The 22,080-nt window shown below is 41.6% G+C and overlaps 1 protein-coding gene across 1 annotated transcript in view; it reads left to right on the top strand.

Moving 5' to 3' along the window:
- Window positions 1-970: 970 nt before the first annotated feature.
- ARHGAP31 (Rho GTPase activating protein 31) overlaps window positions 971-22,080 on the top strand; it is a 113,283-nt gene continuing 92,173 nt past the window's right edge. Inside the window, exon 1 of the mRNA XM_020783832.3 lies at window positions 971-4,479. Coding sequence (XP_020639491.3) covers window positions 4,380-4,479 — 100 coding nt within the window. The 5' untranslated portion in view covers window positions 971-4,379. The remainder of the gene's footprint in view (window positions 4,480-22,080) is intronic.

Raw genomic sequence — 22,080 nt, 5'->3', positions numbered from 1 at the left:
GCAGTATGCATGCATATATGAACACAGCTACAATGCAGTAGAGGTTGGTTCTTGCAAGTCTTCCAATAGCTTCTTAAGCAGAAGTGGTTCGATTTTGGCCACTTATTGTAAGTGGATGGGAGGGGTAGTGTTGTCATGCAAGGGACGTGGTGGCGCTGTGGGCTAAACCGTAGAAGCCTGTGCTGCACGGTCAGAAGACCAGCAGTTGTAAGATTGAATCCACGCGACGGAGTGAGCTCCCGTTGCTTTGTCCCAGCTCCTCACCAGCCTAGCAGATCGAAAGCATGCAAATGCGAGTAGATAAATAGGTACGCCTCGGTGGGAAGGTAAAATGACGTTTCCTAGTCACGCTGGCTATGTGGCAATGGAAACTGTCTTCGGACAAGCGGTGACTCTACGGCTTGAAGACGGGATGAGCAGCACCCCCCTAGAGTCGGACACGACTGGACTAAAAATGTCAAGGGGAACCTTTACCTTTACCTTAGTGTTGTCATAAAGATATTTAGCTCGATACTACAAAGGTGATTGCTTTTAATGCACCTATACAATTACAGGTAAACATCTATAGGTTGATGGGAATAAATGGTTATGCTTAAGTTGACCCAGCAAATGTGTCCAAATGCAGAGAGCCCCTGGAACTCTGCTTGGTGCTGAATTTTACTTTCCCTTTCCCATTTTTCTCTTCAAGTGAATCGAAGGGGTGGTATAAGACCCTGGGATACAGGGAGAGGGGTTGCGAACAGGTGACTCATACTTCTTGCATCTCCCAGGCATGTAGCTATGACATGTAGTTCTACAAAATAATTGTAAGAAGAGACAGGAGTTATTATGGCAGTTAACTGAGTACCCATTGCTACTGCATGTGGCACCTGTAGGTTGTTGGGAAGCTGAAGTGACAAGGAAGAAATTGTGCTTAATTTTCCAGTTGCGGGTGGTATATGAGTCATTGCTCAATTGGACTAAGATGGGAAAGGCTTGGAAACAGTTTCTGGAAGACGAGAAAATAAGAGATATTTATCTCTCTGATTAATCTTTTTTGTATCTGCTAGTGACTTGAGGTGGCTTAAGTAGTGTACCCATCTTTTATACTAGCAGTATGGTAGTTTAGATGGAGAAATAGTCATGTCCTCAAATATCTCCACAGCTGAGATGAGGGTCAAGTTGTTGTTTGTGCATAACCTGCCACTATCTCTTTGGCTGAGTACAAGCTATGCATGAGAAATGTCTCTGTCTCTGATTTTTTCTAACTAAGAGGATCCTGGGTGATGAGCAATGCCCTTGCCTTGTGAGCCTAGAGTGCCAATGCCAGAGTAGACAGTCCTGGGCTAGTGTGGTGTAGCGAATACAGTAGTGAAACAGGACTCAATAGACCTGGGTTCAAATTACTGCTTGGCTATGAACATTTATGAGGGATAAAACCCACTGCTTAAACCATTCCTTGAGTATCTCACTTACCTTAAAAGCTCAACTGGGGTTGATATAAATTAATTCAGACTTGATGGCATATAACACAGATGGACAGATGTTATGACAAGAGTGTTCACTGTGCTTTACATACCAGAAAATGGAGTGGAACTAGTCCAGTATGCACTTCAAGTTGAAAGCTATAGGTGAGTGGTAGAACACATGCTTTGCATATAGGAACTCCCAGGTTCAATCCCTAGCATCTCCAAGACAGACCTGGGAAGGACCTTTGCCTGAAACACTGAAGAGTCACCATTGGTCAGCCTAGACAATGCTGAGTAGATAGTTATTATAAGGCATTTTGTGTGCTCTAGCCTGCCTTTTGCTTTGACGTGCTTGTTTTCTTGTACATAGAGCTTGCAACATGGGAGGAGTTTAGAAATGTGTAGTTGAAAGTGATTCGATGCAATTAAGGATTCTACCACCTAATAACCTTGTGTAGACTAGGCTGTAGTATCTCAATGCATGCACAAAGCAACTTTTAGCTAAAGCCAATCAAAGTAGGCTTTCCATAAGGGCATTATTTTGAATTATGTCAAGAAACAGCAGTTCTCTCTCCCTCCCTCTCCTTTCCCTCTTTCTTTCTTGGATAAGAAATGGAGAAGATTGATTTACTGCTCCTACAAAAGCAGGTCACTGTCTCCTCTCTAGTCATTTTTTAAGCCCACAGAAAGATCTGTTTCTTAGGGCTCCTTTGTTTGAATCAGATGCCTGACCCTTTTGAAGTTCATTCCTCATTGGTTACAGTACACAAGCTTTGCCACTCTCACTGTTTCATACACAGCACTGTCCTTGTCTGTCACAAGATCTGAAGGAGATCTGATCTGTAAGGAAGTTAGCTCAAAATAAAGGCTTGGAGGGCCCATCCTGTTCTGGAGTGGGTTTAACTCTATAGTTTCCTAAGGAAGATAGTGGCATTGGTTGTTGAAAAGTCACAATTCAATGTTATTTTTGAACATTACTCATAAGACCACAATATTCTTAGTTTGCAAAGTGCCATGTTATCCCTAACTTTTAAGGACTGATAGATATGGGAAAGAAATTTAACTGGGAAGCAGGGTGAGTTTGATTTAAATTACAATTAATTTTTTTTTTAAAAAATAAGATTTTTCTGATTGAAATCAATTTGATTTAATAAAATCAGTTATTTTTATCTCCCTTGCTGGGGAGTCATATTATGACCGCAGTTGAGTCAAAGTATTATGATGCTTATACATTTGTGTGTGTGTGTGTTTAAATTAAATTATTATAGTATTTTGAGCATTCTAATGATGCTTTTAATTCTATTCGATATCTTCAGTTTAGTTTTTACAGAAAGGTACAGGAGTAGATCATTTTATAAACAACAAATACAGGTTGTTAGAGAGACCCCTTCTCTTCTCTGAAATGCCTGCAAATGAGGGTGCTCCTGACTGTCCCCCCACCCATGCAAACATCTCTTGACATCCTCCAGTAAAGAGAGGGCTGTTTGACAGCCTTCAGTGAAGAAAGTTGTGCAGTTATGGCCATATGTTTCAGAGGCTGACATATTTCTTCTCGCTCATCAGGGTTATTTTGCAGCTAGGTTAAAGAGGAGGCTGTGAACAGCTTCCAGAGTTCAAACTGAGGACTCACCATAGTCTGTGGCCTGAAGCAGTGGGGTGTGTGTTTGTGTGTTTCCATAGGGGCTGGACTGGAGCATAGTCTTGCTTTTATAAAAACAACAATAACTTTTTTCAGCTACTTCGTAACTTTTCTTTCTTACTTGCTTCCTCGGTTTATGGAAAGGAAGAAAATACTTGGTCCAGCATAAAAAGACAGATATGTTTGGGGTGAGAGGCGTTGGGGCAAAAGGAATTAATAAACAAGAGTTGGGCATTTATTTGAAACAACGTTCTGCTCTTTCCTCCCCTCAGCCCCTCCCTGGGCCTTTTTCAAAGCTGACCATTTGTGGATCAGGAAACGTCAGCGCTCTGAGCCACTGCTCCGGCCCCTGCTCTGTGAAATTATTTCCTCTAAGGCTGTCCCGTTATCTTTTCGCTAGCAGGACGTCTCCCTTTCTTCCCTCCTCTTTGCTCTGAAAGCCCCCTCTTTGCTTTCCCCCACCCTTTTTTTCTTAACACACACACACACACACACACACACACACACACACACACACACACTTACTTCACTGCCAAAAAAGTCCATCCTCCGCCCCCCTCCCCAGCTAACTTCCTTCCAGCATTTCCTGAGCTGGATAATCCCAGGATTTGTGAAAACAGGGGAAAGGGGAGAGCAGGAGAGAGTGCCTTAATGTAGAAAACCCATTCCTTATTTTTCCTAACATTGTCTGGTTGATGAAAAATAAAATAAAATAAAAGAATGGGCTAAAAAGTAATGATCACGGTTTTATTTTTCTCTCCCTTTCCTCTCTTTTTGCAAGTTCATAGAAGAAAGGATTTTGAAGTAGCTGATCTCTTCTCTCTGGCTGACCCAGCAAGATCCAGCTTGATTTAATTTCCTTACCAGCTTGAGTTGGCTTTGGAGGTTCCTGGGACCCAGTGGCAAGGAAGTGAGCACCTCAGCTATCATCAGCCCTCTGTTGCTGGGTTTTTTTCGCCCCATTGAAGCGATTGGTTCCCCGCTATCCACCTCCGGCTTAGGAGAACCGAATGTGGGCTATGATCTCTCTGCTGCTGCCTACTGGAGATCTCTGTATTGTCTGGACCTCTCCCTTCCACAACTGCTGCAGCTGCGATAACTTCACATCTGGTGAGGATTAATGTTGATACATCTAGTTGGACGTTCTTCTGGACTTTCAATGTCACTGACCAGAAACGGGACACTAGCAACCAGGATCTGAGAAGAAGGGGGAGCTTTGCACTTGTCTGGTGCAGACTGAGGGGGGTGGGGGGGAAGGAAGGAGGGTGCAAGCCTCTTTTTGGAACTAACTCATGAAGAACAAGGGAGGAAAGCCGAAACTCAAGAGGAAAGGAGCGGCAAATGTCTTTGGCTGTGATCTGACAGAATACCTGGAGAGCTCTGGACAAGATGGTAATAAAAAAATGGCTGCTTTATTTCTTTGCTGATCTAAAGATACTTTTATTGTCGTCTCCTTTGGGAAGAGGGGGGAAATTAATGGTTTGCAGCTGTAAAACATGGAATCGCCGTGTTCTAGTGCAAAAGAGTGCTTGTTCCTTGTTCCAACAGCAAGCAACCAGCAAAGTTTCAGCAAAATGTTTTGCCATGTGGCAGGGGAAGATTAGCTCTTTGCCTCCAGACTCACATTTGATTCATGTAGAAAAGGGCTATATTTCTCACCCCAAGGCTGTGGGGTCTGGAGATTGTTACTTTGCATTTCACCCTTCCGGGTCTTGTGTTTCTTCCCCACCCCCACCCCCAGATGCCTCGAAAATCAAACATCCACTAAAATGAGTGGCATATCAGAAGTCAGCAATTTTCAGAGTATGGATTGTAGGTAGGACAGCTCTTCTGTAGAGCTTGGGAAAGTTACTTTTTGACTGCAACTCCTAGAATTGCCCACCTAGCATGAGCTGTAGCCCTGCTGGCTGAGCAAATCTGAGAGTTCTCCTTCAAAAAAAAAAAAGGTAACTTTTTCAAACTCTGACTGAGTTCTTAAAATCCAAGCGGTGTTTCTTATCTGAAAGCCAGGGATGTAGGGAAAGGCTGAGCTAAAATAGGAGCAGCAGGCGGTATTTCCTGGATTTCTCACTAGAAGAAGCTCATGCCTCTTGCCTACAGTTGGTTTTTCTCAGAGGAGCATATGTTGTGTCAGACTCTGGGAGGCAGCAGGGCCAATTTGCTTTTGAAGGGGATGATCTGAGAGAAGCAGAATAATGTTTTAAAAAGTGAACTGGATGACAAGACATATTGCTGAGCTTTTGAAGGGGGAAAGGACATTCTCCTCCTTCTCTTCCTCTTCTTGGAAACCGTATGCTTGATGAGGAACATTCAAGGATTTCTTCCCTCCCATTTGCCATCTGCGTCGACATGACGTTCATTTTCTTCCTTGGTTTTTTTTTTTCCTCTTAGAACTCAGACTTTCCAGGGCAAGGACTCCTTTAGTGACTTTATTTGATTGTTTATTCAGTAATGGTGGGGGACGGTCCTTTGCAGCCTCCGTGGAACAAATGCCTCAGAAAGGAAATGTACTCATATAAGTGAAAGGAACTTTGCTGTTTCACAATGGCACACGCTGCCCAAGTGCACCATTGGGTTCTGTTGCTACACATTCACATATTTCTGGTCATTACATGAAGCCCAATTTCATAGATCAGTCTGTAATACAATGCTTAATGTCTTTGACAGATGTGCTGCGGCCAATTGTGGCTGTGTGTATATTGCAAGCACTGCCTAAATGCAGTAATCTCTGGGTTGGAGCTCCTCTCATTTGCTTTTCTGTAGCAATGCTATTGGTCCAACGTATTAAGGAAGAGGGCATTATAAGTGGAGAGAGATCCCAGGCATGCCATGGCTTCACAGTTTATAACCCGCCAAGACAAATGCAGTCCACCAACCATGTTAAAAATTGAATTACATGCAGCTGTGTTCTCATTATGTTCTTCATCTGAGGCTTTGCTGTCATTGAGAGATGGTTGGGATGTAAGGCAGTTGGAATGTTCTTTCTCAAGAAACGTAATTGGCCTCCACTTCATGACTTCTTCTTCATTTATTTATTTACGTTTCTATAATGCCCCATTAGAGCTACCACTCTTGGGGGCGGTCATGATGTATGATGAAATCAAAGCCTAAAACACAGTACAGTATAATAAAGATACAATAAAATACAATCAACTCTGTCATTAGCTAAAAACTACCTTTAAATAAAAATGCACAAATTAAAACCTATTTGAACATCTGAGGACAATATTTACAATTGCAAAAGTCACCTTTATATAACTTGGTCTTAAGTAACTTCCTAAATAAAGAGAGGGAACGGCCAGGAGAACCTCTAGCTTGTTCCAGAGGAAATGGGCTGCAACCAGAAAGCTTGACTCCTCATGCTGAACTTTTTTTTTTTTTGCCTCCTTCAGTGTTACAGTTGTTAATAAGGATTGTGAGAAGTGTGTGGGATGGGCAGTTATTTTTTGGGAAAGACATTCCATTAATGTTGAGATTCTAACTGTTAAGGGCTTCATAGGTTATGACCAGCATAGAAACTAAGAGGCAGCCATTGAAGACATGCCAATCTGTTCACATCTGCTGGTACAGTATTGGCAATCAGTCTGGCCACATTTTGGACCTGCATACTGACTTCAAGGACAGCCTTACAAAGAGAGTTGTTACTATTTTGGAGATTACCAACACATGGACCACTCTTATTATCCAGATAGGAGTGTATTTGGGCAATCAGTCAAAGTTGATAAAAGTTACTCTTGGACACAGCAGATACTTCCACCTTCATGGAGAGAGCTGGGTTCAGGAGTACCTCCAGTACCTGCAAATATGATCCTACTGGGGGAGTGTAATCCCATCAAGGTCAGTAAATATCCTTCTAGGTGACCTGACTGTCCATCAAAAGCAGAATCTCTGTCTTATCTGGATTCAGTCTCAGTAAGATGGCCCTCCTTCTCCCCCTCCCCCTTTTGTGGAATTGTGGAAACATTTTTATTTTTCAAGCCTTCTGTTTGATTCAGGTCCTTGTTTTCCTGCTGATATGAGGAAAAGCCATTGCCTGGAAGCAAAACACTTATTTGGCCATCTTCAGTTCCCATCATCTCTTGTTAGGTCTACGAAACATTCTCGTTTGAAGCAATGATGAGTGACTACCAATCACTGTGTAGACCAGCAATGGGCAAAAAGAGACCATCACAGGCGTCTGTATCTCTCACTCAGCTCCCCATCATTCCCCAAATATTTGCATCCAGAATGAAGAATCAAGCCTCCATTGCTTCATTCATTCCCCATTTTAAGGTAATCCAGTTTTTCAGCTGCATCCTGAGGCCAAGAACAGCCTTTCTTCAAAGCTACTGTAGATGAGGGCGTCCAATCACTTTGGCTTTTGGAAAGCAAAAGTGTGTATCCTGTGGGTATTTGAAGGTAGTGGGAACTTACTGGGAGCCTTACTGGGATCATATGCAATTGCCTGCCCCTAGCATAGACAATATTAAATGAACAAATATTGCAACTCAGTGGAAATCAGCTTGCAATGTAAGCATTTTCTAGCTAACTCTCATTTTTAATTCTCTTCCTTTGTTATTTTTTTATTATGTTTTACTTGTTTAAGAAATGTTTGCAAACTTCCCTTGGTTCTGAAAGCTTGGATATCCATTCCCACACACGTACAAATGAATAAATAACATTGAATTTTGTGGGAGAGTGGTTTCCCATCTCATTTTTTGTAGCTCTAGGCAGGCAGCAAACACAGAAAGTTCAGGAAGCTTCTTGTGGGTCACATAGATTGGTAAGACATGTTTAACTCAGTGCACTGCCCGTTTTCTAGTCAGCCAGGAAGCAGAAAGCAAAACAACAACAACTAAAATCACTTTTTCTTCTTCTTTTGAAGAAAAGGTATGATAGGATGCTAGGTGTTTCCTAGGAAGGAGAGCTTTGTCCAAAATTTTGTTTTTGTGAGATGCCTCATTTTACCAGTGTGCCCTGTAGTGAAGAACAGAATAGGTAGAAGTCAGTTGCTTTTCATGTCTGTTGAATGGTGTGTCCTTTTGCCCAGTATTGTGTGATCCAAGAATGAAAGTCACTATTGTTGCAGGAGCTACAAGAAAGGATGGATCATAGGGTGTAGGTTAAATCTTAAATATAACAGGCAGCGGTGGGAGTTTGTATTCCTTTGTTCTGTGGCAATGCAAGGAAGTAGAATAATATGAAAGCTGCATATGTCTCTAGGTAGCTGAGAGAGGGTAGAGAAGGGTCAGATGTCAGCGTCATGTATCTTTCAAGCTTTCAAGACTCCCTAATTGGAACTCTTGAGTTAGAATTGGGACATCAGCCACCAGGAGGATGTTTATTCAACATTTCCTACCCATTGAGACCAAGCAGTAACCTTGTATGAAGGGATTTTTAAAATCCGGGATATTTACTCATTTCTTTTTCTGCAGAGGAGATGAACCCAGTGATAGACCTGAGAGCTAGTCATGGGTAAGAATATACTTCTTTGAGATCTTGACCAAAATCATGTTGGATTTTTATACTGGTGAAATGTAACTGGTGTAAATCTTGTTGCCACAGATTAAGAAATTAACACAGTTGCTGTAGCATGCTGATAATTGTCTGTACTGACTTTGTAACTTGTGGCCATTTGCCATCGATACGTATGCCAATTACATTATGCCAGCAGGAGTAGGATTTTGGCCCTTGTTTCCCTGATGAGCTTCTAGAATACTTGAGAAAGTTACATAGCAATGGCTACGACAGCCGGGGGTTCAGGGAGTTGTACTCCAAAATAGTAACTTTCTGGAAACCGTTTCCTTCTAACCCACAGTTAAAATTTTCGGAAGTAGTGCTACATGAGAATTGATTATTTTTCTCCTCCCCAGGATGATCCATATGTACTGTATGTATAGAAGTGTGGGGAGGTAAGTTGTCAAGTCACATAATGTTTTGTTTGGCTTTCCTGCAGCTGGCAGTGGTGTTACCTTGTGCAGCGATCCTGAGTTCCAGCTCTCATTAGGAGTTCGGAAAGGCAGCTGGCTAACTAGTTTAACAGTTGGAAGGGAGTTCTGCACTAAAAGGAATATCTAGATGTAGTCACAGGAAGTGGTTTGGCAGCCTTGTGTGGTTTTCTTCCTTCTGGGTCATCACTTAGCAATCACCCTTGGCTTATGTAAAGAGGGAAGGAGGGGAGGAGACCATCCTCCCAGAACTGCTGATTTTGAACTGAAATGTCAGCCTAGCCTCTTCCACAGTTGCCACTAATAAGCAGAAAAGCTGCTTCGGCCCCCACTAGGGTGGTTGCCAGATTTATCTGTGATGAGTCTTTCGAAGACGCAGTGGAACTGCATTGGTGGTGGAACTAAACTAAAAGACAGGATATCTTGTCCTAGCCAGATGAAGTAAGACAAGAAGTTCACGCTTTCATGGACACCTTCAGAACAGAGGAATGGCACATACGAATATGGACTGGCTTTCATTCTGTGCATTCTATCTGCATCGTCTATCATACCTTACCCATCTGGCCTCCAGTCCTCTTAGTGTTGTTATTCTCTGTAGCCAGTATCCACTTCATTATCACATTTCAGTTTCCTTTGTTTCCCCATCTGGTTTTGCTTTTTCATTATATAAGTGAGATACACAGATCTTTTTCATGTGCAAATTTTAGGTACTCACAATGTATCTAGTGGCATATTCCAGCAGAATAATGGGCAGCCACGTAATTACGATATTAATACCAACGATACAGTCATTTTGATGTTAATGTGTTGTTGTTAAAATGGTGGGTGTGAAAGATGGCCTGAGAGATGAAATTTGGAACAGCTAGAGGTTGGGAATCATAGAGCTCATGAGGAATACTCAATGATAAACTTTTCTCCACCTCTCCGCTTTGCCTCTTAGGACACTGGTAGTGAGTGCTTGCTAATATGCTTCTGTTTAAAGAGTTGCTTTGAGTTTATGCTATGAGAGTTGCTAGGCCTGAACTTAATTAGTACTCAAGATTCATTTCTTTGAGCCAATAAGAAAATAATAAATGTGCCTCTGAACAAATGCAGAATGTCTTTCCTTTTCCACCTAGTAAGTGGAAACTTGCACCTCTCACATTCAAGGAGAGGCATTGCTCCCATAAGCCTTTGTCTCCTTCATTGCTAATTTTGAAAAATAAAACATTACCCTCAGATTCCTGCCATGCCTCAGTGGAGCACAGGAAGCATCAAATCAGGGTGGAAAAGACTTGGGGCATTTTAATCTCTTCCAAAGAAATCCACCCCTGATTTTTACTCCTTTCCCTGCAGCAGTTCTCCATCACAACCTTTACTGTTGTAGGTAAAGCTCCAGACAAAAGAACAAAGGGCACAGTTACACTAATGAAATAAACTGGGTGATGGATCCGGGGTTTTGGATTCAGTTTAGTCACATGATAGTCATGTGACTGCAAGAGTGTGTCCTCTTGAGAAAACTTTTAATCCGTTTTAAAGCTGTGTTTTATGTTGCAACTACATGGGCTTTTAGATTCATTGTAATTGAGGCTTTATCCTGCGCCCACCTGCCCTCAGGCTGGCTGCCACTAGGTACTGCTGTAATATTATTGTTACTAATTTTTAATTCTAATTTTAAATTTATTTATTTATTTTTGCTACCTGGCATAGCGCTAGAACAAAATGACTGAAAAAAACAAAATTAAAAGGCAGCTTTAGCTGCAGCCCAACACAGGCTCACAGAGACAGACAGGAGCCAGGGCTGAAACTGAACACAGACATTGAACACAGAGGAGACAGGGAGTGGAGCTGAAACTGACCAGAGACATGATTAGGGTTGCTCATAAGTGTACAGTACCTACATATAGAGTGAGTAAAGGAAAGGGCGTTTGGAAGGCACACCAGAGAGTGGCAAACCCCACAGGAATAATTTACATGGACTGACTTCCACATATGTCAAGTTGTTTCAAATTAAATCAAAAAGACATCAGAGTTAAAATAAACAACTCTCTAGCAGAAGAGTAAAATACTTTGCTTCCATTCCAAATAGCACAAACTTCACTTCCATATGTGCCATGTAATCACATTTTTAAAAATTGATTTAAAACATACTAAACCTGATTCAAATACAGGTTTTTTTACCCGCCGGTGTAATCATGTCCAAAGAGTAATCCCCCTCTGCCCTTATGTCAGGGCAAAGGAGAATTGAGTAAGAGAAGCTAGTCACCTCTGAGGTTGAGAAAGGGAGACAGTTTAAGGGAAGTAAAAGGAAAATTTGAAATTCAAATTATCAGTTTGTTAATTACAGTTGGCAGGTCAGAAACAGATTTTATAGTGCCCCCTACTTTCTTCTGTCTAGTCAATCACTCAGCTTACAAAGTATATCTTGCCTGATTTCAAAACATTTACCTACAATTGGAATGAAGTGGCACAGAAGGTTGTTGCTTTGGAAGCATTTAAGAAGGAATATGTTCTCATGATAAGGGGTGGAGTTGGGATTTCAGCTATTCTTTATTTGCTACTGCAGTTCCAGGAGAAGTATAGTAGAAGCATGTGAAACATTTGCACCACTAAGATTTTGTTTTGGGGTATATTCAACTGATCTGCACCTCCTAGATTATTGATTCATTTCATGAAAAACAAAGTGCATCCAGGAATCTGCACACATTTGGGAAAAGTGGAAAATCCAGGGCACACAATGCATGTAGACATGCATGGTGTATCCATGGATGGATCCATTAACATATCGTTGTGAAAAATGAGTACAGAAATGTGCATAGGTTTATTTCCTTTTTAAAGAATTCACATAATTTGTCTGGCAGCCTAATTTAAATGCTATAAGGCAATATCCCTTTCTGAGCATTCTTCCTTCTCTAGGTCAAATGCTGTCTCATCCCTGGCCCCCTGGCAAGTAGTGTTGAATTTAGTCTGCTTTTCACTCTTTCTCCTGCAGTACGTCAAGGAGGCTCAACACACATCTGGTGTCCATGCATCTGCCCAAGGAGAAATTTTCAACTTCCTCTCTTTGCACATAGCAGCAGAAACATCAAAAAGAGCTGCACAGTTTTGTATGTGTCTCTTCTCTTCTTTTCCATTTAACATTTGAAACGACCTGAATTCCCAAGAGTGTTTTCCTTGCATTTTTTTTAGAGATTTCTCACAGCGACTAAACTTTGGCAGCTCAGGACAGAAATCCTGCAGGAGCATTTTGAATGTTGAAAAAGGATGTTTCTCAACCTTGCTGCAACTCTTGTGGTGGAAGCTGCATTTTCAAGCCTTGTTTTGCAACCGAAAGAGATGGAAGCTACTTCTGTGTAGTTCTGTTTTGTTTTGTTTTTAATTTGTTAATCTTTGACATCTACAAGCTAGAATTCCCTGTTATGTAGCTTACACTGGAAATCTTGCTAGCTGAAAACCAACCCCACAATTTCTTATTTAAGCAAAATGCCTACTCAGTTACCTTTTTTCTTTTTTTTTGGCATATGTACTAAGTCAGGCTTTCAGAATTTTGTGGTTGGATGAGAACTGGACAAACAAGTATGCAGCCCCATCTTCATTATATTTACTAAGAAGCATTTATATTTACAGTACTCAGCTTAAGGATACAGTGCTATGTGCTTTTGGTTGGAAGTAAGATATGTACCTTTACTTTGAAGTGAACACAGCAGCAGTGGGGTGGCAGTGGGGTTGGTGGTGGCAGCGGGGTGTGTGTGTGTTCTTTTTAATAACACCCCCCCCCCGAATTGACGAATAACTTCATTATTCATCTCTTCATGGGGGCAACTTCGTGCTTCATGAGTCGTCAACTTTTGATGACTCACGAAGCGGGACGACTTGCCAAAACGGTGAGCCGTCCCCATCTTTAATCTAAAACTGAGTGCTTGTGCCTGAATGAGTGGATTGTAATCCCCAAAAGCTTGTACCACAATAAACCTTCTGATGTTAAAGCTGCTATGGTCCTTTCATTTTTAATTAGAGCTCAGAATTATGTTTTCAAAAAATTAACATGTTAGCTATTAAACTTTAGGTTTTTTGTAACACATTACTAATGCATTACTCTTAAAGATCTTCCTTAAACTGCTACACTCCAAAAATAATATTTTGAAAGTAACAACTGAATTTTACTCACTACATCTAAATGAACAACATTGCCAGTTATTATGTTATTTCAGAAAAGGACCATATTAAACCCTTGCTGCCATGTAAATTAACACATAGCAGGTAGCAGGATTGCTTGTAACATCACTACCAAGCTCTCTAGAACCAAATGGTATCATTTTGGCAGCAGGAGTGCTGTATTCTTCGATATGAAAACTGATGTTCTAACCATGGAAATTGACATGCAGCTGCATGATGGAGGAAATATCATAAGGAAACATCTGCATGTAGGGCAGTTACGGAGGAAAGAGTTATCCAGACCTACAGTCTTATTCCATCTGAAATATTACAAGACCCTTTGTCTTTAACAAAATGGCCATGGTTCAATGGTTAGGGTATCCACTTTACATACAGGACGTCCCAGGTTCAGTTCCAGCATCTCCAGGCAGAACTGGTAGAAACTGCTGTCTAAAACCCTGCCACAGCCAGTCAGTGTAGACAAGTCTTTCCCACCAGGGGAGTGTAGCAGGCAAATCACAAATTAAGAACGGTGTTATTTTGAATTGGACCAGTTTGTAAGAGGTCTGGAATGAAACAGAATGGCCAGAGATTACACAAACCTAGTATGCAATGCCCTAAATCTTGATATCTTAATTTGGCAGTTTCCTTCCTTCTTTAATGTCTGTTATGTCTCCAAATGTCATGCATATCCATGCAGTGTAAGTCTTTGTTAATTTATGAATTGAACCAGACAACCAATTGGGATATACTGTATTCTGAAGCCCCAAATTGGCCTATGAACTCAATTGAGTGACCTGTGCAAAGTTCTGCTCACCGTCCTAGAGCTTTCCGGATAGCTGAACTGCAGCCCATATCATCCACAGTGAGCACGGCATTAGAGATGGGCACAAACCAAATTACAAAAAAGAAAAGCCCCCAGAAACTGGGCTGGTTTGTGGTTCGGTTTGTGGTTTGATTTGTGCAACCCATTTTGCCAAAACAAAACTAAGTACCAAACGTGCATTCGCTAAGGCTTTCACGGCCGGGATCTAATGGTTGTTGTGGATTTTTCAGGCTCTTTGGCCGTGTTCTGAAGGTTGTTCTTCCTAACATTTCACCAGTGCTGTCCTCTGAAGATGCCGGCCACAGAGACTGGCAAAACATAAGGAAGAACAACCTTCAGAACATGCCCAAAGAGCCCGAAAAACCCACAACAACCATAAGCACCAAACATTTTTTCTGCCTGGTGCTTCATTTTGCTTTGGCAAAATGGACGCCCCCACCCCCTTCCTGCTGCCTCCATCCCCTACCTAGCTAGTTCTGCCATCTTGTCCCTTCCACCATCATCATTGCTGTCCTGATGGTGGCGGCATGGCAGCATGGCTTTCAAGGCGTCTCTGCCCTGCCTTCTGCATATGAGCCTGACCCCCAGCTGATTGCCCTGATAAGCTGGGATGCGGGTACAGTACATTCGCAGAAGGCACTGCCTGAGCTCCTTGAAGACTGGGGATGCTGCACTGCCTCCACCAGCAGCAGGTAAGCTCCTCCCCCAGCATGAACCGAAAACTGAACCAGTTTGCAGTTCGGTTTTCTGTTTGGTTTGTGGTGGTTGTGGTTCCTGGCCAACCATGAACCACGAACTATCACAAACCACAATTTTTCAGGTTTGGCCATCTGTGCGTGGCACCAAATTGGAGAAACCTGTTACAGACAATATTGAGGCAGAGGCTTGGTAGTCTGATTTGGTATAAGAAATCCTCCTATGTTTCATAGCTCCCAGTGTTGACAATTGGATGAAAATGTTCAAACTACCTTTTAAAAGATGCTTGATGATGGTACTACGCATGCCATTGAAAATGCCGGATTCTGTCCAGTCCTCCGACTTATTTGCCCTTTGGCCTTATCTAGGAGAAATGTAGGCACTGGATGGGGACATGGGGGAAAATAAGTAGGCCATCATGCCGCTTGCTGTATGGTTTGTACTCTTGTTCTTTGTTTGTGTGTGTGTGTGTTTTAATAATCATACTTTCAGTGAAGTTGCGGTTTGATTTGAACAAGGAACCCTCTTGGAGCCAGACTCCAAACCTGCTGTTCAGATGTGAATTTGACATGTTGGGATTACATCTGCATGTGTTTGTGTACATTTTAGTCTGTGCATGCTTATGCCTATATTTGCATATGCTTTTATGACAGAATGGTTTGCTCTTCTTTGGGTGAATGTGTGCTAGTGAAAGAAATGTATTTTTATGTTTTTCTCTGCAACACGTGTCATGTTTGTATTGGCTTGTTGCAGGGATGAGTCCAAAAGCGTATAAGTATAAATTTAGTGGTGAGCATACAAGTCGGGAATAGTTGATGCAGCTGCAATAGACTGAAACCTTTCTGCCAAAGATCATCCTCAGGGTATAAGAGTTGCCTCCCCTCCCTCATTTCAGGAGGCTCCAGATTTCCAGAGGACTGATTGGTTGGCTCTTGTGTCTTTTATGGACTGTGCATAGCACTGATTGGCTGGCCAAGGTTTCAGTCAGGAATCCAACTCCTTCTCCAGTTTTAAAATGGGCAGGAAGGGAAAAGACAGCAGGGAGGGCTTAACAACATTTTAATCAGATAGATTCCTGACTGAAACCTTGGCCAGCCAATCAGTGCCTTGCACAACCCTGCGCTGAGAAAGGCAGGGTATATTTCAGGAGAAAAGAAACTTAAAATAAAATACAGCATGCCTGTCAGTTCTTCCATGCTTTAAAAAGTTTTCACTCTGGAGCCAGGTACCTGGGTAGACCTGGGAAAAGGCCGAGCTGTAAATACTGCATCTTCTCTGCATTTACAAACAGAAATCCCTTAATTACTAACACAGGCTTTTCTCACTTCTGCTTTTTTGCAAGATAGTTTGCATTGTTTTGTGATTGGTTTTCAGGAGGCAAACATGGACTTAATTTTCAATTCTGATTTTGTAAGCATGACAGTCTGAGAAATCTCTTCACTGGAGAATTAATAAGCAATCAGTTCCTTATTGCAAACTAACTATTTCCTATCCTGTATCCTCTATCACTGGCTTTTGTGTGACCTGGACTTGTGCACGGTGATGACCTTGATGATCTGTAAGAACTTACAAAACAGATCAGCTGAAGCTTCCAGCCTGTTTCTCTCTCCCCCTACCCCCAGGTACATGTATGTAGGGGCGCAATATGCAATAACTGATGTGTGCAGTGTGGCCAATTAAATCCTGGGAAATATGTAAAATCTACTCTGTCTTCTTTGTAATGGATTTACTTGATTTCTTATGTCCTAGAACGAACATGTAAACCATTTCATGGTTGCAAAGTCGTACATTTTCCAGCTTTCTATGTGTTGTATGATTTCTTTTAAAAATCCAATTGATAATATGTGCATTTTGGGATAAATTATTCAAACATTGTGTGCATTGATAAAATGCACATGAACATGCTTTAGTATCTCTCTCTCTTTATGTGTGTGTGTCCATAAATATACCTCTTTGAAAAATTCACACAAAATGTTTTGACTTAAAAAGAACTGACACGGAACAAATTTCAAAGTGAGAAAATGAAGAAGTCCCGAGAAATAGACTGGACAGATCTGGGTAGTGTGTAGGACAGGCTTTGAAAATCTTCCATCCAACACAATATTTGAGGGACTTCTTCAAAGTCAGCTGCTTAATGAGGCCTGAATTTGAGTGGTAAAGGATGGAAATAAGGTATTTTTGGCACAGCTTGAAAAAGAACCACCTCCCTAGCCAACAGACATTGGAACTCTCTCCCACAGAAAGCCAGGCTGGCACCATCTTTCCTAAAGGTGGAGCAGAAATATTTTAAATAAATAAATGGCCAATGACCTATATAGGCAGTTCTAATAGCTACATACAAACAAAACAAAAACAAAAAAAGCCGCTCATGGCTAATTTTTCCAGGCTCTCATTTTATATTTTTAATTGCTTTGCTAATTTGCTCAAGGGCTGGGTTCAGGGGATATTGGGATACTAGCACAGTGTATATCATGATCTCTTTCCTCCATTGCAGCATACATATACCGTACCGTATAAGATGCCCCCATGTATAAAATGCCCCCCACTTTTCTATATCAAAATTTCTTTCTTTGCAAGAAAGTGAAGGGGGAAAGCTCCTGCTTTCCCCCTACATTTTCGTTGCAGAAAGCAGCTTTCCCCCTCCATGTTTTGCAAAGAAAATGCAGGGGGAAATTATTTCTGCTTTCCCCCTACATTTTCATTGCAAATGTTTTGCAATTAAAATGTAGGGGGAAAGTAGGAATCACTTTCCCCCTTCATTTTCCTTGCAAAACCTGGGAAAAGCTTTGCCATGAAAATGTAGAGGAAAAGCAGAAATCACTTTCCCCCTGCATTTTCTTTGCAAAACATGGAGGGGGGAACAGGCATCAAAGCACTCCTTACCTCCGAGTATAAAATGACCATAAATTTTTCCTTTAATTATTTTAGGAAAAAGTGTCATTTTATACAGTGAAAAATATGATATATACAGATGCACCTAGGAACACAACCAGCACCTTGTTAGTCACAATTTGCCTTTAAGATGTGTGTGATTCCCCTTGTGCAACTGTGAATCAACAATAGTATTCTGGCCATAGAGTGTGGTGGTGTTTGTAGTTGTTTTATTGTAATGTGAGATATGTAAAATACACCTCCTGTATTTCTGCATGGCCCCTTTTCCTTCTTGCTGAGCAACAATATGCCACCCCATTACTGTTCAAGGAAGTGATACATGATGTACACCATGGGCCATAAATAAGTGACTCCTTATTTATGGAACAGAACAGAATGCAAATAGTTGATTGCACTTTAAGTGCGATCTGTAGGCGTATACTGCTGCAGTCGATACTGGCATACGTTCAAAATATTTCTGGAAGTACATTTTTTTTCCTCTTGGTGAGCTGAAAATTAGCTTAACTACCCGAGTTTTTAGTAGACTAAAATCTTCCAGCTGAATGTATATTAGAAGACTCAGTGCCTTTTTATCCTCCAAACAGTGCTTAATTTGAGCCCTCGTAGATAACTTAGGAAGAATGTATATAATGACATCCTGAAGCCACGATGCTTTGGGATCTAAAGGGCATTGTCCTATGAATGGCTTCAAGAAATAATTGTATTCATTCTTACAAAAAGTAACATTTCTAGCTGTTTCCCAGCTGCCTCTCCTTATTTGTTCATATTGTGTTCCCTTGAGGTGTCCAGCTTTTCTCCATCAAAAATGCCTTTTTATGGAAACATGATGGTCGTGGTGGGTCATGGGTTGTTTGGCTGTTTAAAAAAGGGGGTATGTGATTTGAAGAAGGTTGGGAACCACCATTCTCTGTGGATAAAGACAACTGTTACAAAGAACCCAAACTGTTACTGGAATGATGATGAAGATTTGTTAGGTGAGCCCTTACTCACAGTTTGCATATTGTTGTGGGTGAAATGTATGTTGTCTGCTGGAAAAAAGAGTTCACTTTTGCAGTCTCATAAATTTAGTAACCAGATTTATTTGAAACAATTGGATTCCATTTACCAGTGGAATAAGTGTCACCATCTGAATATGCTCTTAACTGTTTAGGTTATTGTTAGCCTAGCTCTAGGAATGGTAATTGGACGAAAGCCCTTTGTGGGCTATGCCTTGTGTGCTTCGGCAGCATGGAGCTTCATTGCCTCCCTCCTGGGATATTGTGAGACATGGCAGTGTTGCAGATGTGACCTCGGATGAGAAAGAAGTGCCTTTTTAAATGCGCTCCCTTCTTCTTTCGGCCTCTTTTTGAGACTTGCAACCCAACTGCCCACCCTATGCACTAGTGTGAGTTTTCTGGTCAGCTTTTGGGGCCGGATAGGAATTTTTGACCTGCATCCTGATTAGCAGTTGGCTGTGGGTTGTTGGGATTTTTTTTTACCTATCCCACACTGGTCAAAGTGTGCAGGCTGTTTAATGGGTGGAAAATAAATGGTCACACAGGCGGGTAGTGAGGATGGAACACTTGCAATCACAGGTAACATATAGCTATCCAGCCTCCCAGATCATGAGAGAGAGAGAGAGAGAGAGAGAGCATGCTCTGGGGCCACACCCGGACTGACGGTCACCAAGGGGAAGGTGGCTTGAGGTCCGGGGGTGGTAAAATTTGGGTCGGCCGGGTTCTCGCTATCTTCAGGACTGCAAGACCTCAGATCATAGGACTCGCCCGTTTGTTCAGTAAGGGGTCCGGTGAGACCCCAAATGCAAAACCTGACTCCGTACTATAGCAGACCCCCGTTTATGGTTGGATATAATGGTTAAATAAAGTGTGGCTCATATTTTCCCCATTAAGATTATCTCGCCTCATTATTCCGGGATAAGGCAGCAATGAAAAATAAATTGTTTGAAAGCTGAAGTTCATAAAAGTAATTTATGTAGAGTATGGAAGTTTTACTTTTTGAACTAATAATAATAATGAGCCATTAAGATGATTCTGATATATGGTGACCTTTCCCAGGGTTTTCTAGGTATACAGTGCTCAGGAGTTTTTCATTCCCCTTTTCAAGGGTTGCTTGGGACTCTGCAGTTTGCCCAAGGCTGCACAGGCTGGCTTTTCTTCTGCAGGGCACAGTGGATAGCTCAACACCCAACCTCTGACTCCGCAGCCAGGTGCCCCATCTCACTGAGTTCTCCAGCCAGCTTTTTGAACTGTTGTCATTGGTATATGCCATCAAGTTGCCTCCTACAGCTCCCCAAACCTTGCAGTTAGTATAGCTATGGGTTATGGTGGACTGTTCTCTCTCTCTTTTTTTTTTAAGGAACTTTGCTAAGCTCTGAATCTATCTGTACAACTGAATCTTTGACTATCACTAGGCAGTTTTCATATTAAGTCTGTTACTTTTTATGCACTCGGAGCTGTAAATAGCTACATGTCTGCCTCTTGATGGCACGAACCTCTAGTTGACCAAGAAGTGAAGATTTGGAGCACTGAAGGATAACAGATGTTAGATGTGCCAGAAACAACTAAGGGTGTGGACAGACATATATAATTTTAGCCGTTGAGCCTACTGTGGAAACACATTCAAAATGTAGCCTGCAGAAGGAATTTATTCTTCTGGATTCCAGCAGAAGCGGGACTTGGATTGCACGGCTGATTGGATGACCCAAGTGTGAATCACTAGGTCCCCTCCCACATTTGGGGGAGCCTAACTACACATCATGCTAAATATATAACCTTCTGCTCTTACTATTTTATATACAGTATATATACATAGTAAGAGCAGGAGAAGGTTTTGCATGCAGACTGTAATTCTCAGGGAAGGAATGCTAACTTGCAAGTATGCTTGAACTTATTCCTTATGCCACTGTTGGCGACAGGAATGAACACCAAAGGGATTTTTTTTTTCTGTCAAGATGGCATGTTTTTCTTTCCTGTCACCAGTTGCATCCCTAGCGTTATGGATTTTTTTCAGGATTTCAAAGGGGAGGAAAGAGTTAAACCCCTCTTCTCTTTAGCACAGCTTCTCAGGGAGATTTGGCAGAGGTTTACCTCAGAAAGAGAAATCTGACAAGCCCTGTCAATCAGAGCTGTGTATTAACACTGATATCGCTGGAAGCGCACACCATCTGTTTGCTGTTGTTCCTTTGCTCTCCTTTCTTGTTTGAGATTATGTTTTCATTATTTCCTCAATCTGCTCCTTGTTTCCTGGGAGTTGCGGTTTCACTCTTCCTGCTGTAGAACATTTATGTTGCTATTGCAGCACTCTGCTTTGTATCGGCGTTTCTTTTCGCAAACTTCTTATGTTTCACTGTGCTGCATATCCTGTTTTGCATTTCCCTCAGCAGTCTCTGCGTGAGGCACACATATTGTTGGAATGCATCAGTCTCCTTCATCTTTTCTTGAGATGCTAAACAAAGCACATGTTTTCAGCTGGATAGCTCAGTGAGTTAGGTTTCTGGCTGCGGAACCAGAGTTTGGGAGTTTGATTCCCTACTGTACCTCCAAGGGGAAGAGATGGCCTGTATGGCCTCGGGCAAGCTGTACAGTCCCAAAATACCCCCAGAAGAAGGGAATGGTGACCTGATTCTGAGTACTCTCTACCTAGAAAACCTTGAAAAGGGTCACTACAAGTCAGAATTAACTTGATGGCACATGACATTACTATACCTCAGGCTAGATTTTACAAGGATACTTTCCGCAGGAGGTACATTTATTTATTTATTTATTTATTTATTTATTTATTTATTTTTATATATATATATGCCGCCCACTGTACCCAGAGGTCTCTGGGCGGCTTACATGCTGAGTTGGCGTTTCCAGGAGGATATTGTTTTAAAAAAACACCCAGACATTCTGGATGAGTGAAAGCAAATATATAAAGATAAAAATAATGCAATACTCCATGACAATTTTTCATTTTGCTGTCTATAAAGAGATTTTAAGTTTTATCCAGAAGATCCTGCAAATGCAACTTTTTTTGTTTTTGTATTCCAATTTCAGTTCAGTTCAACTCTGTATATTAAATTGTCCAGGTGCCAACAAATGCTGTGCCAGGCTTCCTCCACGTTGTGATTTTATATGTTTGCATCTTTTCATTTTTTAAGGGTCAGTTCCCATGGCCATCCTTAGGTTTTGTACTTATTTCATGTACGTGTTTTCTCTCATATTGACAAAAATGACGCAGGGGGGGGGGAGAAGACAAAATGTTGTGACACTTTCAAGATTAACAGATTTATTTCTGTGTGAGTTTTCTTTGGAAATGCTTTCTCTTAGGAACCTGAGATGGCTGGCATGGTTTGCCATTGCAAGTGCCAACAATAATCCTGTATTCTAGGTTAGGCCAGGAGTGGGCATTGTTTTCTGTTAAAACCCTAAGATCACCAATTGGAGCCACGCAGACATACACAGGGAGTTCAGTCCTCTACCTGCTTTGTTGTTATTATTGCTGTCAAGTCAGAACTGACTTATAGTGACCCTAATA

Source organism: Pogona vitticeps, chromosome 3 (genome assembly GCF_051106095.1).
Source record: "Pogona vitticeps strain Pit_001003342236 chromosome 3, PviZW2.1, whole genome shotgun sequence".
In the NCBI taxonomy this organism is placed as follows: Eukaryota; Metazoa; Chordata; class Lepidosauria; order Squamata; family Agamidae; genus Pogona; species Pogona vitticeps.
Note: the sequence above shows the minus strand (reverse complement) of the source record. Positions and strands in the feature narration are given on the sequence as shown.